The following is an 18,899-nucleotide window of genomic DNA, read 5'->3' on the forward strand; positions in this document are numbered from 1 at the left end:
ACAGTTCGAAAGTATCAGTTCTTCAGCGCCCAGCATTCTTTATGGTCCAACTCTCACATCTGTACATGACTACTGAAAAAATCATAGCTTTGACTATATGGACCTTTGTTAGGAAAGTGCTATCCCTGCTTTTTAATAAGTCATCTAGGTTTGTCATAGCTTTTCTTCCAAGTAGCAAGCATCTTTTAATTGTGTGGCTGGAGTTATTGTCCGCAGTAATTCTGGAGCCCAAGAAAATAAAATTTGTCACTGTTTGCACTTTTTCCCTATCTATTTGCTATGAAGTGATGATCTTAGTTTTTTGAATGTTGAGTTTTAAACCAGCTTTTTCACTCTTCTCTTTCACCCTCATCAAAAGCTCTTTAGTTCCTCTTTGCTTTCTGCCATTACAGTGGTGTCATCTGCATATCTGCTACTACACATCTGAGGTTGTTGATATTTCTCCCATCAATCTTGATTCCAGTTTGTGAGTCATCCAGCCCGGCATTTCGCATGAGGTGACAACACACAGCCTGGCGTACTCCTTTCCCAATCTGGAACCAGTCTGTTGTTCCATGTCTGGTTCTAACTGTTGCTTCTTGTCCTGATACAGGTTTCTCAGGAGACATTAAGGTGGTCTGGTATTCCCAGCTCTTTAAGAATTTTCACAGTTTGCTATGATTCACACAGCAAAGGCTTTAGCATAGTCAGTGAAGCTGAAGTAGATATTTTTCTGGAATTCTTTTGCTTTTTTCTATGATCATGGATGTTGGCAATTTGATCTCTGGTTCCTCTGCCTTTTCTAAATCCTACTTGTACATGTGGAAGTTCTCGATTTACATACTGTTGAAGCCTGGCCTGAAGGATTTTGAGCATTACCTTGCTAGCATGTGAAATGAGTGCAACCATACAGTAGTTTGAACATTCTTTGGCATAACCTTTTTTGGGACTGGAATGAAAACTGACCTTTCCAGTCCTGTGGCCACTGCTGAATTTTTCAAATTTGCTGGCATACTGGTCTCCATGATGCTCTCTAAAAATACTCATGTTTTTATTTTTTCTGTCTGTAGTGTTCTTTCCTTCACATACTAACTCAAAGTATTATCTATAATTTCAATTCAAATCCTACTTTTTATAAATCTTAGAAAATACAACCTTTAGAACTACTCTATAATTTTTCATAATACTGTATATTAATATTACTGAAGTCACTTAGCAGTCTTATTAATCTGCACTTAGCAGTATTAGAAATAAACACTTAACATGCAAACCTAAATACATATGAGTTTCTACCTTATTTCTTTCTGTATACTCCAAGGTACCAAGTATGGCACCTTCCATATAGACTGCATTCAAAATACAGTGCAGAAACTTTATATCTACTGAGTTATTTCTCTCAAAATCTTAACAGTTACCTTATAATGTGGAATGCTAAAATAAATATTCTGAAATACAAATGTATTACCTGTTTGTTAGCAAAAATCAGGAGTAAAGCATCTCGGAGTTCTTTTTCTGTTAACAACTTTGCGAGTTCACTGTGTGCTTCACTAACTCTGTCTCTATGACTGCTATCAACAACAAATACAACAGCTATCAAAAAAAGACAAAAATATTCATTTAGTCATTTGTTTAATTTCAGTAAGTGGGCTAAATATTTTAATGTTATATTATGGTGAGTCTACCATCATTATTTTCACAGGAAGGCTGCCTGTTATAGGAGCACCTAGCAATAATTAATGATATTATCTCAAGCAGTTCACCTAACTTTTGGTCTATTTTTTCCCCATCTATAACAGGATTTACAACATTTGCACTACCAAACACATATTGCCTTGCATATCATTTAATATTTTTCTCTTAAGGAATGAAAATGTACCTCTCATGATCTACCTACTGATGCTACTTCTTTGTATCACTTCTTTGATCACTCTACTTCCTTTACCAAAAGATAGTCTTTTAAAAATAAATAAGTCACCAACTTTATCTCTCCAAGGTATTCTCTTTAGGTGCCTGGCACAGCACTTTCCATAACTTTACTCAAAATACACAGCAGAAACTTCATGAGTATCTACTGAATTAACTGTCTTTTGAAATCTTTCCAGCTATCTAATGGCAGCTAACCATCCTAGGTTTTCAACCATTCCTCATGTTCAAAATTCCATTTCTTCCCCTTAATCACTGGCTCATACTAATCTAATATCAAAAATTTCAAAGTAAAAATTATCTAGTCTTTCTTCTAGGTGGAAAACTGCTTGATATATGGAACAGAGAGTATGAACATAAACTTTATGCTGGGGTACAGGAGGCAAAATGTACAATTCATTTATGTGAATAAATGCTAAGTGGAATGTATGTCACATAACAGTTTGGTTAAAATCAAACCATTATGGGTTCGTGAATGGAAATAAAGTAGTGGAGCTACTGAGAGGTTATAATGGGATAAATGTTGAGTTGAATTGAATTGAATAGAGCAACAGAACTATACACCACATATTCTACCCTATACCACAGTATTGCCAATGATTATACTCATATGACGGAGAAGGCAATGGCAACCCACTCCAGTACTCTTGCCTGGAAAACCCCATGGGCAGAGGAGCCGGTAGGCTGCAGTCCATGGGGTCGCTACAAGTCAGACATGACTGAGCGACTTCACTTTCACTTTTCACTTTCCTGCATTGGAGAAGGAAATGGCAACCCACTCCAGTGTTCTTGCCTAGAGAATCCCAGGGACGGAGGAGCCTGGTGGGCTGCCATTTATGGGGTTGCACAGAGTCGGACATGACTGAAGCAACTTAGCAGCAGCAGCATACTCATATGAACACTAATAATACTCTGTGTTAAGAATACCAAGAGGAAAGTACCCTTAATTGCTTACATGTATAAGATAAATATTATGTTAAGTTATGGTTTTTCATGAAATATACCAGAGTACATATCTCAGTCTATCTAGCTTAATTTTCTTAATAGTGTTGGGCATGCTACCAATATGTAATAGTATGGTCATGTATTTAATCAACTCTAAAATATCAGCTTTATTAGCTAAATCAATGCACTGATAACTGGACTGACATTCTAAAAATTTGAAAAATTAAGATGTAATTTTACACTCTTACCTTGAGTATTAAGGTAATAATGTTTCCACAATGGTCTTAATTTGTGTTTTCCACCTACATCCCAAATGGTGAACTTTAGATTTTTATATTCTACAGTTTCCACATTAAAACCTGTTTAAAAAAAAAAAAAAACTTCCTTTAATACTGACTTATGAGTGACACACCAAAAACCGGCAACCCCAATTGTAACTGTGACTTACAAATAATCTTCATACAGCACTATCTAACCAACTCCACTTGTAATAAACATACATGGGGGAAATGTATACCTTTAACCAGGGTTAGCCCTCTAATCCAACAGAGTCCTTAAGACCTTGACAGCTGAGTACCAGCTCTGCAACACTATCACCTCCTCATCCCTAATTTTCAGCCAGTCATCAATATTTTATTCCTTCCAACTGTCCCACCAATATTTTGTTCTTTCTTACTATCCCTTCTCAATCCACATTTCAATCCCACAGTCACTGAACCTTGCATTTTTCCTCTGAAATGCTGATGTCTTATAATCTCCACATCAAGTGGGCATAAAGTAAGGCCCTGAGAACTCATCTGTAAGTTAGGGTTTTTTCCTATAAAATATTCATTAAGGTAAAAGCAATACGCATACTTACCAATTGTTGGAATAGGCTGCATGAACTCATCCTGTTTTAATTTAAACAAAATAGTAGTTTTTCCAGCACCATCTAATCCTAATGTAACAACTCGAATTTCCATTTTGGGTCCAATGTGAACTCTATTGTCCTATAATTTTTTAAAAAATAAATCTTTTTATTTTGATATGGAGTTCAAAGTACTAGCACTTACACTTTTATTTATAAAATACCTTTGTTAATTATTTTGTCTCCTACTCATTCCTCAATCCATTAAAATCAGTTCTATTCCCATATTAAAATACCCTGATTCTGATATTTACAAAGAGGAAATGTTTCCTCACTGCTTTGTTAAATCTTGGCTTAGTAAAACTTTCTACATACTATGTAAGCTAAAAAATGCACACACACACACACACACACACACACCTATTTTTCCCAGATTTTCTAGCTCAAATGAATCTTTTTTAAATAAGATTTTTCATGCTGTGCTAAATATATTAATTAAAAATAAAAAGTGATGCTTACTTCCTATAAATATTCACTGTTAACAATTTCACATGTATCCCTCCAGACATCTTCCTGTGCATCATAGACTGGTTGACATACACAAAGCAGACACACTTAAAAAAAAAAAATACACACTGCAACTAACTTTTTATACTCAATAGTACCTTACAGAATCCTTTCATTTCAAACATATAAAACTACTTTTTTTCTTTCAATTGCTTTATTATATTCCATTTACCACTTGACCAATCCCCACTGACAAATATTTGATCTCTCTGATTTTTTTATATTATAAGAATACTGCAATGAACATACTTGTTCAATTTCTAGCTGCATGACTACTCTGCCTCACCTCGCCCATGTATAAAATGGGCACTAAAAATAGACTAAAGTCCTAGAGGTGGGGATAGGGTAGCAATGTGGAAAGGAAGTTCAGGAGGGAGGAGACACATACCTATGAGTGATTCATGTTGATATATGGAAGAAACCAACACAATACTGCAAAGCAATTAGCCTTCAACTAATTTTTTTAAATAGACCAAACTTACATAGGATTTTTGTTAAGAATTAATTTTTTAAAAGATGGGTAATTTGGACTCATGGAGTTGGGAGAGAAAAAAACAATGAAGAAAAGTTGGGAGAGAAAAAAACAATGAAGAAAAGTGAAAAGACCCTAAGAGATACATCGGACTGGGAGTCCCAGAAGGAGACTACAGAAATAAAGGGAGAAAGAGACCTTACTTGAAGATATAATGGCTGAAAACTTCCTAATCTGAGGAAAGAAATGGATATAAAAATCCTAGCTCAATGCATTCAAACTAGGATAAATGCAAAGAGACCCACATTAAGATATACTATAACCCAACTGTCAAAATTCAAAAACAGATAATCTTGAAAGCAACAAGAAAAAATGACTAATCACAGAAAGGGAGCTTCCATAAGACTATCAACAAATTTCTTAGCAAAAACACACTGCAGACCAGAAGGAATGGGATAATATAGTCAAAGTGCTGAAAGAAAAAGGCTTCAACCAGGAATTCTATATATAGCAAAACTGTCCTTCAAAAATTATGGGGAAAAAAATCAATATTTTCCTAGAAAAACAAAGCTGATGAAGTCAGGATCACTAGACCTGTTCAATAAGAAAAGCTAAAGGAGTCCTTCAAACTGAAATGAAAGGTTGTCAGCAATACGAAGTCATATGAAAATCCAAAATGGTAACAATAACTACAGGGACAAATAGTAACCTGAATTATTATAATTTGGGTGAATAAATTTAATTCTTCATGGAAATGAAATAACAAACACATTAAAAGAAACTATAAGCCTGTGCTAATAAGTGTACAGTATATAAAGATATAATTTGTGACATCAATAATATAAAGTACAGGGGGTGGAGCTCTGGAGAAATAGAATTTTTCTATGCAATTGAAGTTAAATTGTTATCCATTTAAAACAGAATGTTACAACTAAGATATTTTATGTAATTGTAATGGTAACCTCAAACACACACACAAAAAATCCATAGAATATAAACAAAAGGAAATGAGAAGGAACTCAAACCATGACACTAAAAAAAAAAGAAATCAATAAAACACAAAAGGCAATGAAAGAGGAAAGGTAAAACAAAAAAAAGTATCAAGTTAGGCAGAAAATGAACAAAATGACAACAGTAAGGGTTTACCTAACAGTAATTAAATATAAATAGACTTAACTCTCCACTCAAAAGACATAATGTGACCTAATGTGTGAAAAACCAAGATCTAAAAATATGCTGTTTACAAAAGAGACTCACTTTATATCTAAGGAAACACACGTTTGAAAGTGAAAGGATGGTAAAAATGCTAATCTCTTTGGGATGCAAATCATACCCAAAAGAAAGCAGGGCTGGCTATCCTAACATCAGACAAAATAGATTTTTAAGTCAGAAACTGTTACAAGAGACAAAAATCGTAGAACAGCAGAAAAGCTCCTGACACTGGATTTAGCAGGGATTTTCTTGGATATGACATAAAAAAACAATCAACAGAAGCAAAAATAGATAAACGGGACTAGATCAATGTTAAAAGCTTTTGTGAATCAGAGAACATAATCAATAGAGTGAAGAAGAAAACTACAGAATGGGAGAAGATACTTGCAAATCATGTATCTGATAATGGATTCCTATACGGAATATATAAAGAACTACAACTCAACAACAAAAGTCAGATAGAAACAGAAAAATAGGCAAAAGGACTTGTAAAAAATTCTCCACAGAACTGACCAAGAAGCATATGAAGATGCTTAACATCACTGATCATCAGAGAAATGCAAAGCAATACCACAATAAGTTATCACTTTACACCAATGAGGATGGCTACTATCAAAAACAAAAACAAAACAAACAGAAAAGAATAAGTGAAAATGTGGAGAAACTGGAATCCTCATGCACTTTTGGTGGGATTTATGTCATGTGATGCAACACTAAGCAAAGAGTATGACATTTCCTCAGAAAACTAAAAACAGAACTACTATATGAACCATTAGTCCCATTTCTGGTATTTATCCAAAAGAATTGGAAACAAAGCCTGAAAGAGATGTCTATACAATCATGTTCACAGCAGCACTATTCACAATAACCAAGAGGTAAATTAACCCAAATATCCACCGATAGATGAATGTATACACAAAATGTGGCATACACAAACAATGAAATATTATTTAGACTTAAAAGGATATTCTGTCACATACTACAACACAGGTGAACTCTGAGGACATAATACTAAGTGAAATAAACCCAGTCACAAAAAGACAAATATTATCCACGTATACACTCAATTTAGAGTAGTCAAATTTAATGAAACAGAAAGCAGAACAGTGGATACCAGGATATGAGGAGAAGCAGGGAATAGGGGAGCGGTCGTTTATAAGGTATAGTTTCCGTTTTTGAAGATGAAAGATTTCTGAAAATGTTTCACACAATGTGAATATTCTTAACAATACTGAACTATACACTTAAAAAATGATTAAGATGGTAAAAAATTTTGTGTTTACCAGAATAAAAAAATGTACAAACTCACAATCAAGTACTTTGTAGGTGTAAAAGGAAATGGAAAAGGTCACACATACTGCTAGGTAGTGACCTCTAGGATGTACCTCAAGTTAAAATGCAAGGTGGAGGAGTGAGTACAGTACTCTACCTTTAAATGGGTGGAGAGTACATGCAAACATATTTCTCTATTTTTTCAAATGATGAATAAAACTAAGAAAACTAATAAAACTAAGAAAAATTCTATTCTTCTCCATAGTTTTGTATGGAGAAGGGAAGAAAAGGATGGAGGAGTCAGGAATTTAAGTTAGACTTCACTGAATGCACTTTGCTTTGTAGATATGACTCTGGACCATGTGAATGCTTCACATAATTATAAAAGAAGATTAAAAACAATTTTAAAGCCACTCAAAAATAGCAAAATGAAACACATGTACCTTTTTAAATTAGGGGGAATCCACTTGAAAAGAGACCAAAACATATCAAAAAACGCAAAATACGGTCTCAGACCTAAAAAAATTTATTTAACAATCTAGGAAATCTGAACACTAATTCGATAATGGGTAATATTAAAGATGTATTTAACTTCTTAGGTGTGGTGATGGTATTTTGATCATGTTTTAAAAATGATTTGATGTTGCGATGAAATATGTTGAGATTTGTTTGAAAATAACCTGGGAGATTACAGGTAGAGAGAGACCGGGAGAAGTGTAGGTGAAATAAAGTTTGTAACTGTTCAAGTAGGTGGTGATGAGTATAGGAAGATTCATTACACCCCCTTCTATTTTCCACTGATAAAGTTTTCTTTTTCAATCCTATGGTTCATTAATTTCTTAGTTGTCTCTTCAAGCTAATTACCAAGCAAGGTAAAACAATTATGATTTAATTGTGAACAATCATGTGTTCCAACACACACCTAAAAATGAAGTACAGACTGCCTTACCTTTGTAAAAGTGACAGGGATGCTGGCATCCAACTGAATGTGGTCTGCAACTTCTGTAAACTGCTGCTGCTGCTTTTGCAATGCTTCCAGTAACCTTGTAATTTCTTGTTTTGCCAAAACAACTCTACAATCATCCTAGAAAGGAGAAGATGATATTTCTTATAAACCTTTTAAAGAAACCAGGAAAAGCGATATCACTAAAACTCAAGAAAAGCTCATTTAACATTATAGTATTCAAAGTTAGCTGCTGAAGATTCGATGCTTTTGAATTGTGGTGCTGGAGGAGAAGACTCTTTACAGTCCCTTGGACTGAAAGCAGATCAAACCAGTCAATTCTAAATGAAATCAACTATGAATATTCACTGGAAGGACTCATGCTGAAGCTGAAGCTCCAATATTTTGGCCACCTGTAACTCACAGGAATAGGCCCTGATGCTGGGAAAGACTGAATGCAAAAGGAGAAGAGGACAGCAGAGGATGAGATGGTTAGACAGCATCACTGACTCAACAGACACGAATTTGAGCAAACTCCGGGAGACAGTGGAGGACAGAGGATCTTGGCATGTTATAATCCATGGAGTCGCAAGAGTTGGACATTCAACAACAACAAAGTTAACTTATGTGTAAATCTGACTAAGATAACAATAGTCAGACATTAATAAATAATTTAAGAGACCATCAACATAAGAATAGGTAACTAATTTTATATTCATAAATGTAACACTATCACAGTAAAAATGAACTACAATTATATTTTGACAAAATGAATTTCACATGAAATAAGAGTAGAAATGACATGAAGAGTTCTTATTGTATGATTCCCACTTTTATTGATTATTCAAAATAGACAAAAACAAAATATACATTAGAAATCAGGATAGTGGTTCATCCTTAGGAGGAAAGGCAGGTAGTTACTAGAAGAGAGTCTGAGGGGCTTCTGGGGTCCTGGTAATGCTCTGTTACTGGATCTGGATGCTGGTTACACAGCAATGTCCAGTCCTAAAATACAGCAGGTTGAATGCATATGCACATATTTCTATGTGTGTGTACATATATATATAGTACTATATATATAGTACTCCTATAAAAGTTTTTCAAAATAATGTAAGATATACACATTTCGGTTCCAGAAACAAAGGACTAAAGGTCAAACTGTGATGTCTCGTCTCACTCTAGAGTCCCAGGCTCTTTCCTTCCAGTTGCTCAAATATTATTCCAGAAATATTCTATACATATGCCAATGTATTCTTCATAAGATATTGATTTTCCAACAATACATAAGCTCCATGAAAGAAACAGCATTGTTAGGTTTTGCTCACTGCTGTATATTCACATGAAAAGAAAGAAAGTGAAAGTTGCTCAGTAGTGTCCGACTCTTTGCGACCCCATGGACTACGCAGTCCATGGACTTCTCTAGGCCAGAATACTGGAGTGGGTAGCCTCCCCCTTCTCCAGGGGATCTTCCCAACCCAGGGACTGAACCCAGGTCTCCTGCATTGCAGGTGGATTCTTTACAGCTGAGCCAAGAACAGCTGACTCAAGGGCTTTCCTTGAGTCAAGGGAAGCCCAAGAACACGAGTGGGCAGCCTATCCCTGCATATAGGTTTCTCAAGAGGCAGGTCAGGTGGTCTGGTATATTCCCATCTCTTTCAGAATTTTCCACAGTTCATTGTGATCCACACAGTCAAAGGCTTTGGCATAATGATGCTTACCCTCTTTCAAAATGCAATCTGCTATACCTTCACACTTTTTCTTTTTCCCTTAGCTCTTATCACTTTTTAACATACTATATAATTTACTTATTAGAAATGGTTATGGCTTATTGTCTGTCTCTTGCTAAGATGCTAATTCCACAAGATTATGGCTTTTGGCCTATTTTGCTTATTGATGTATTCCATGTACCTAGAATTTACATGGCACATAGCAGGCACACAAAAAAACATCTGCCTCATAAATAAATCTTAACCAAACAGCATCATGCCTTGAACTTAGATGATGCATCAATTGTTTCAGAGGGGAGGGATGATTAAATTTCATCCTCAAAATTGGTAATAAATATGTGCTATTCCATCCATCTGTTCAGGCATCTCTGTGGAAGGAACTTTTAAGACTACTGGCTGAGAATAGGGTTCTGTGGCCATAAATCAGAATAAAACTAATAAGTCCATATGAAGAATGAATCCAAGGCCCCAATTTCATTTGCATTAACACATGAAATAATACCATGTCATTAACATTTATCAGTCACTTTGACAAAATGCTTCAGAAACTCTGAAATACTTCTAAATATTTCAGTAGCCATGAGCATACTTTTAAATTAAATAAATATAAAAATATTTTGAAGTAGTCACTTAAGTATGATTTAGGGCATGCTCCATTTCTAATTTTGCTGTGTAGCTTGAGCTGAACAAGTGTTTATTAAGCTCTTTCTAACCAAATACAAAGAATTTAGATACAAAGATGCATTCAGCCAACATTCAGAAGGAAACGTGAGTAATGTATCACTAGACTCAAATCAGGAGACAAAAACCCCAACAATCATGTGAACAGAAAAACTAACACAAAGAACTGTTAACTAGGTGTAGTTATTAACTAGGCAACTGAAAGTGTAAAAAGAGCTTGGAGGTCTCATGGAGGAAACAACTGTAAGAAATAGCTACCACTCTCAGGGCTGGGGGAATAAAGGAGAGATGCTAGAATTATTAAAACTTAGACACTTATAGGAGGGATCCCATGGAGCTGAAACTCAGATCTCTAAGGAAAGCGGTCTCGTTTGAGCAGTGACATTTACATGAACCCCAAGCAAACGGGAACCCACAGGAAATCACGTCCACCTTTCAGCCTCCTTCTACTGCCCCCTACTGGCAAAGCCTAAAATAACATGGAACCAGCTGGCAGAGTAGGTTTTCAGCGTTCCAATCTCACCATCACAAAGCAGAGGTCAGAATAGGACTGGAGCAAGAAGACAACTTAATAAATGGCAAAAACATCAATTACTACAATTCAATGTGACAAGGACTAAAGGACGCAAGACTGATGCAGTTACAGCCTAGCCTATCAGATTTTTAAGAGAAAAAGCTCTACAATGGTAGAAAGTTTAGCTCTCTAATGATTTGTATCAACACAATCATAAGCAATACATCAAAAAATGAGAGTGTCTGCAGCATACTAGGATTCTTAGGGCAACAATTAGTCCTAAATTGCATATTTATGAAGGCAGATCCAAAACAGTAATGAGTAAGACTGACATTTGTTAGAATAACCTTAAATCTAAATCATTTTAAAAGCATATTATCTTCAATATGGGTAACAAACTGCTTATGATACCTCATGCATCAAAAAAAAAACATGGATTTTCTGTGACATAAAAGTTAAGAACCAATAAATTAGAGCAGAGATGGCTAGTTCATGCTACAGATGCACTACCTACCTCCCCCACCAAAAACCAATGAACAAAAAAGAGCAAGGAAAAGGAACTCCAAACAACAGTAAAAATTTGAAGAAGGATTTCCAATATTAAAAAAGGGAGACATAAGCCCACCAAGCAAGAAGAATAGTATATATGTTTGGCAAAAAAGGCTTAAAGGACTTGGGATGAATACAGAATGACAAGAAGTTAAAGAGGTTCTAGAACCTATGGTTTTATGGTGGGGAGGACACAAAAAAGAGAGGGCATTGATATGAATGACTGGAGCAATTCGAGGTTAGAGATCATGTCCTAAGCACAGCCCACATTAAAGCCCACAATAACATACAGTAATAATATAAAACTATTTATTAAATTAATAAAATAACTAGTATGTACTATGGTAATGATTTGATTAAGCTTACAAATTCTCCTTCCTAAACTATGTCCTAACCATGTTTTAAACCATGTACCTGTTGCAAAGTCTTTTCACAATGGAGACAGGCTGTTGAAACCTGAGATAACAAAATAGTCATATCTTCTTGTTGCTGCCTAAGCCAAATCAATTTTTCTCGAACATGAGCATCAACAACACTTAGAGCCATTTCTTCTTGACGACACAGAGTTTCATGCAGATCAGAAAAATAAGCTCGGACACACGATCGGGCATTCTCTGCAGTACCTGGTACCTTGGGCAATAAAAATAAGTTTTCAACAACTGTAACCTTAAAAAAGATTTTTTATGTGAAATAATGAAAATTTCAATACCATCTATAACCTTAAAAATCCCAAAATGTATATCTCCACACAGGACTTTTCCCCTTAAACACAGCCTTTGGATATCCAACAGTTTAAATGACATTTCAAAAAAACAAGGAATGCCTAACCTACAGTCTCCCTCAACCTCAAACCTAGTTTTCTCAGTCTCAATAAATGGCAACTACAACTTCCAGGTTGTTCAAGCTAAAAAAACTGGAGTCACCCTTAATACTTCTCTTTTTTATCTCTCAACTAGTTTCTTACTGAATTCTGCTGATTTCAAAATATATCTAGAATCTGATCATGCCTCACCATCTCTACTTCTACCAACCTAATCAAAGCCATTATCATCTCTCATTTGATTATTTTAACAGCCTTCTAACTTAACTCACTAGATCTACCCCTGCTCCCTATAACATATGCTCCATCCAGAAGCCAGACTGATCATTTTAACTGTTAAGTCAGAATGTTAATTATTACTTTGCTCAAAACACTCCCATGGTTTCCCACACAGAGTAAATGCCAAAGTCCTTTATATGGGGTGTTCAATGACAGAATCCCTGAGAAAGAGCCATCTGAGCTGAGACCTGAAGGAGGTAGGAGAGGGAACCACATGAACATTTTGAAGAAGAGCATTCCTGAAATAAAGTAAAGCAAGTGCCTATAAGGCCCTTTCTGACATCAGTTCCAGCTATGCTTTCCATTAATCATTCTGTTTTAGCGATACTGAGCCTCCTTGAAGTTTCCTAAGAAAACAAGGCACATTCCAACTGCAGGGCCTCTGTACTTGATCTAGAATGTTCTTTCCCCAAATATTAGCATGGTTCCCTTTTCTCAGCTCCTTTAGGTCTTTGCTCAATGCCCCTTTCTCAGGGAGCCTGTCCTCAAATACCATCTTTTCTGGATTTTTCTCCAAAGCACCTAATAAAATACTTGTGCCATATTTTACTTGTATATTGTCTCTCTTCCCACATTAGAATGCAAACTCTGCATAGGTGGTATTTTTGACTTGCAGAGTAGTGTCTCCTTAGCTAGAATAGTGTTTAGCACTTGAGATATGTTCAATAAATATTTACTGAGGGCATAAATATTTCCACCATAGTATAACAAGGTCCAACAGAATTTTATGTGGTGACATGTTCTATATCTGTGCTGACCAATATGGTAGCCACTAGCTACGCACACATAAAATGTACTTCAAATGTAGCTAGTGAGACTGAGGAAGTAAATTTTGTATTTCTTGGGATTGATAAATAATTTAAACTTAAACAGCCACATGAGGCTACTGGCTACTAGTTTGACAGAGTGTTACTCTAGCCATTATTTCCAATGACTTGGCTTTAATTTTGATTACCAAAAAAACCCACTATACTTTGTCTGTCCCTGTGCTTTATATTCCTGTCTGAAAATATCCCTTTCTTCTCTATGCATGTGGGCTAAGTCGCTTCAGTCATGTCTGACTCTTTGTGACCCTATGGACTGTAGCTCTCCAGGTTCTTCTGTCCATGGAGTTCTCCAGGCAAGAATAATGGAGTGGGTTGCCATGCCCTCTTCCAGGGGATCTTCCTGACTCAGGGATTGAGCCCACATCTCTTAAAGACTCCTGCACTGGCAAGCGGGTTCTTTACCACTAGTGCCACCTGGGAGGCCCAAACGCTTCTCCTCTATAATTCAATTTTTAAAAGCAACTACCACTACTGCCTAAGTCCCTTCCTTCTCTTCATAGCCAAACTCTTAGAAGTTAGACACACTCACCTCCTAATACCCACTTACTCTTCACCTTACTGGGGGTTTGTTGGGGCGGGGGGCGGGTATTTCCATTTATTTCACAGATATAACAAATTCAACATCCAAATTAAACTTACCACCTTGGTCTCATCATCCCCTCCCAAATTCTTCTTCCTCCCCGTTTAGAGCACAACCATCCGCCAGGCTGGGCAAGGTGGAAACCTAGGCATCATGCTTGACCCTGCAAGTTACCTATCAATCAATATTATCAATCAATCACTATGACCTACCTATTCTCTTCTTTAACATCTCAAAGCCATGTGCTTCTCTCCATCCTCAATACTGCAGTATTATGGGCCACAAACAATTCTCAAATAGATAATTTCAGCAACCTCACAAGAGGTCTCCTTGCTTCCAATCTTGTTGTTCCTCCAATTCATTTTTTATATTAAACAGCAACCTTTCTTAATACAAATCTGATTAAGTTATTCCTATGACAATTCTTCAATGGCTCATCACTGCCTGTGAGATAAAGTCCAAACTCTTTAACATAACTAACAAGATGTTGCACGATTTGGCCCTTAATTCTCCAACGTCTTTTCTTACCATCTGCCACCCCAATACTCAAAGCTTCAACCACAGTGAACTTAGTTAAGTTTCTACAATATGTCCAAGTCTCACTGCCAGGTATTTTAACATATGCTTCCCTCTCTAGAACAACTCTCTCCCCATCTCACTCTTCTCCCTGACTAAATTCCTTTAAATCTCAGTTTAGACATCAAATCTTCTACAAAGCCTTCCAAGACTTACCTAAGTTAATGCTGTTTATATGCACACTGCCAGGGTATCCTGAATTTCCCCCACAAAGTAAACAGTTACCACACTTGAAACTCTTCCATGATGGATTATAAATTTCCATAAAGACAGAGACTTTTCAAAAAACTTATTTCCACTGACTAGTGCAGTACTGGTACAATGGAATTGCTCAATAAATCCTATAAGGTGAAAAAGTAAGAAGGAAAAAGGGTAAGGAGGAAAAAAATTCATACATGTTCTGTGTGGGCCATTCCAATTCCATCTTCTACTATTTGTTCTCCTCCTTCAATGTGCTGAACGATTCCAACTAATTTTCTGGAATAATCTGAAATTTCCTCAGTGAAGGTCCGTATGCAATGAGCCATATCTAAAATTGATGCTCGGATCTGGTTAGCTTCTGGTTCCAATACTGAATGCTATAAGATGCAACATAATTATAGAAAAGAACTCACAGTATTGACTAATTATATAAAATGCTACTTAACTGGTTCCTATTAATAAAAAAAGCATTAGCTGCAAGTGGGTTTTGTAACATATTTACAAAATCACAGCATGAAGAAATACTAATTTGCCTTCATTCCAAAATTATTGATCCTTCAAAGAAATAATTTAAAATTTGGAATTTCATATACTGCTAAGAAACCAAGAAATCTCTAAAATTTGATCACAAGCACTAGCTCATCAACAGATATATTATCAACACAATCCAGTGCTTTACAAAAACATGCACAGAAAGAAAAGGACTTTTTATTTCCTTTCTGGAAAGCCATTTTCAATGAAGAATGAAGCATGAGGACTCTGAAATTTTTGGTAAGTCATTACAAACCTCTCTTTTCCTTTCATGCTACCAAGCTCAACTCATTTATCATTTAGCTCTTCTTCAGTTTCTACTTTAGTATAAAGAACCAAGTCAGTGAAGATAAACAGTAGGCTGGTAAAGCAGGTAAAGTTATCAACTTTAACTATATTCATACCTTGTGACCTTGGTGTTTTCCATATTCTTTGCAGACACAACACATGAGTGGGCTAGTTTGACAGCCATCTTCCAAGCAAACAAACTCAATGGCATGCACTTGATGCTGAGAGCACATGGTCTTCTCATGCGGTTTATCAGCTAGAGGCACTCTCCTGTGCTTTGCTAGGGTCTTCGTAGAATGAGTAACTTGGGAACACTCTGAGCACAAGTGAGTTGCACATACAGTGCAATATACAGATGCAACATGAGCTTCATCTTCATCACAACGAATGATGCTCTGATAAACAAAAAAGTAATGTATTAAAACTAAACCCCTTTATTAAACAGAAACTGACTGAGACCCAGAAAACAAACTTACGGTTACCAAAGGAGATACCAAGAGAGAGGGAGGAGAAATAAATTACATATTACTATATATAAAATAGGTAAACAACAAGGACCTACTGTACAACACAGGGAACTATACTCAGTATCTTATAACAATTTATAATGGAAAAGAATCTGAAAAAGAATGTGTGTGTGTGTGTATATAACCAAACCATGTTGATATATGCTTGAAACTAACATAATATTATAAAGTAATTATACTTTGATTTAAAAAAAATTTTTTTAACTAAACCCCAATCATTAGAACATGCCAAATTTTGAAATATAAAAGCCCATAATCTTTAAATATATAAAAACAAACTGATCATTAAATACAAAGGTCATTCACTACTCACTTCTATAGGTAAGTGAAAGCTACTTCCAAAACTGATCATCATATATTAATATATGCTATGAATTTGAGGCCAAAAATACAACCATTATTTTAGATTCACTGTCAGTGCAAAGGTATCTACTGCAAAATCCCCTCACTTTATACACAAGAAACGAACAATAGAGGATAGAAGTTTGTTTTTTTTTAAGACTGAAAGAACTGATAGTAAATACTTCCCCCCTGCTTTAAATATACTTGTCAGCATAATGTATAGAAAAAGAGAAGCACAAATTTTATTACTTAGATAACCAAGTGAAGCTTTTAAAAAGATGCTTGGACTCCAGCCTGAGAAATACTCATTGCTCAATAGGTATAGATGAAGTCCAGGCTGTGTATTTCTTCTAAAACTCCATAGTTGAGTCCACTGCACTATCCTGGTTGAAAATCATTAAATTTAAGAAAAAAATAAAATAAAACCCTATGTTACATGTAACCTTATAAAGGTTTATTGTTTTTATGAATTAGTAAAAAGCATTCTGAGTTGTCAGATAATCAAGAATGCTTCGAAAACTTTTTCTGAATACTAAAAGGCCATAACTGGAAAGGGAAAGATTTGATATAAATTTCTGTAGAAATAAAGATTAGAAAATATATCAATGGTATCATTCAGTATCACAGTAAATAAAACATGAACCCAAAGTTAAACAACTTTGCTTGCAACTATGAAAAATGCATATGTATAAAATTAAAAAGTCATGTCTTCTGCTTTCTAGAGCTGACAAATTTGTAAGATCAACGTTAGATAATCCTCAATGTCTTTCAAAATAAAGGTAAAAGATAAATCTCAAACTGCAAAATTTTTAGAAAATGGTGCTTCAGTTTGAGATTACCTTCACTGATTCACTTCATATAGGAAATCATGGTCTAATAAAAGAGAAGTAAAAAGTCAATCTGACATTTTCCTTGATACTAAACATGTGGTTTACAAGGTGTTCATCAAAATTATTAACTATTTACTGAACAACTATTTCTATATTCAAAACAGTCTATGAGTTATGTAGACAAATTTTATGCTAAAAATGTGTATTTTAACTTGCGTTAATGGCCTTCTAATAATTATTGGACACTAATCTGTCTGGATAAAGAGAGTACATCTACACACAATTTAACTTTTCATGAAGATATTTAATAGTAATTCCCTCAGGAGCTATGGCTACCTGTAAGGCATTCTGTCTCTACACTAAAAGGTCCCTTTCATGGAGTTCTTCTTTCTTTGTGCATTAACTGTTGAATGATTCCCTTTTGCATCCTCTGCTTTAAAGTAGGCTACATATCCTTCGTATTCATCCATAATCTTACTCTTTCACTTTACCCTTATGTAGAACTAATGATGATAAGGAAACAAGTTCATACAAAAAACATAGTTTGCATATATTTTCAGAGAATTCAAGCTTCAGTTTTGCTTTTGTTCAGTTGGGGATTCTGTTGCCTTCAGAACTATAATGTAATGAAAAGTTGTGTCTCTGGAATCCTACTTTATAGGGTAAGTGGAGGTAATATTGTGTATATAATGGCAAATATTTTAAATTTTAAAAAAATTCATGGTCATAACAAATATTTCAACAGTTCAATTGATACCTCTCCAGATATCCCAATGGCTTCTTCTGCAGCTCCATACTGACCAATATGTCCATTCTGTAGTCTTTCCAAAAGCTCCAATAAAGCAAAATTTTTTTTCAATCCCCAGACACCTGAATCTCCTAGAATATAAACATATAAACTAAATATAACAAAATGGAATATTATTTATTTTACCCCATATACTGATAGTAATTTCAATGTCTCACAGTTGAATCATTAATAATGTTTAAATTTTGAAAATTCAAAATTTCTCCATTTCCTGTTAATGATATAACAGCAATATTAATATTCTCTTTAAAACACAGAACTCTTTAGCATTCTAAGTAGAAACATTTTTTCTTTTCTTATTTTTTTTCTATAATTTAACTTCAATATAATTTATAATTTATAAATCCTATTTCCTCACTGTCTTTTACTATATATACTAAAACAAGTGCTTTAAATATTTTTAACAGCAACCTACAGTAAGAAAAATATTTTACATTGCAACCCAGTATAACAAACACACACACACACACACACACACACACACACACACACACACACACACCACTGAAACAGAAGATTTACAAACCAAAATTCACCCTCACAGTGTGCAACAAACTGATTGGTTTTATCCTATTTCTTTTAAAAAATATTATTCACAGACAAACTGATTTTATGACCACAAATATGGTCATAAAATATGATGCATGTTTGAAAATCAC

The 18,899-nt window shown here is 35.0% G+C and overlaps 1 protein-coding gene across 3 annotated transcripts in view; it reads right to left on the reverse strand.

Moving 5' to 3' along the window:
• Positions 1 to 18,899, reverse strand: part of TRIM23 (tripartite motif containing 23) — a 37,239-nt gene that overhangs the window by 4,768 nt on the left and 13,572 nt on the right. Inside the window, exons 3-10 of one of the 3 annotated variants that reach the window (XM_040262608.1) lie at positions 18,190 to 18,311; positions 15,850 to 16,128; positions 15,109 to 15,291; positions 12,046 to 12,261; positions 8,167 to 8,301; positions 3,707 to 3,836; positions 3,096 to 3,206; positions 1,445 to 1,569 (exon numbers count right to left, since the gene is read on the reverse strand). In XM_040262608.1, coding sequence (XP_040118542.1) covers positions 1,445 to 1,569; positions 3,096 to 3,206; positions 3,707 to 3,836; positions 8,167 to 8,301; positions 12,046 to 12,261; positions 15,109 to 15,291; positions 15,850 to 16,128; positions 18,190 to 18,311 — 1,301 coding nt within the window. The other 2 variants (XM_040262609.1, XM_040262610.1) reach the window with 2 other exon arrangements.

This window comes from Oryx dammah, unplaced genomic scaffold, assembly GCF_014754425.2.
Source record: "Oryx dammah isolate SB20612 unplaced genomic scaffold, SCBI_Odam_1.1 HiC_scaffold_20, whole genome shotgun sequence".
Taxonomy (NCBI): domain Eukaryota; kingdom Metazoa; phylum Chordata; class Mammalia; order Artiodactyla; family Bovidae; genus Oryx; species Oryx dammah.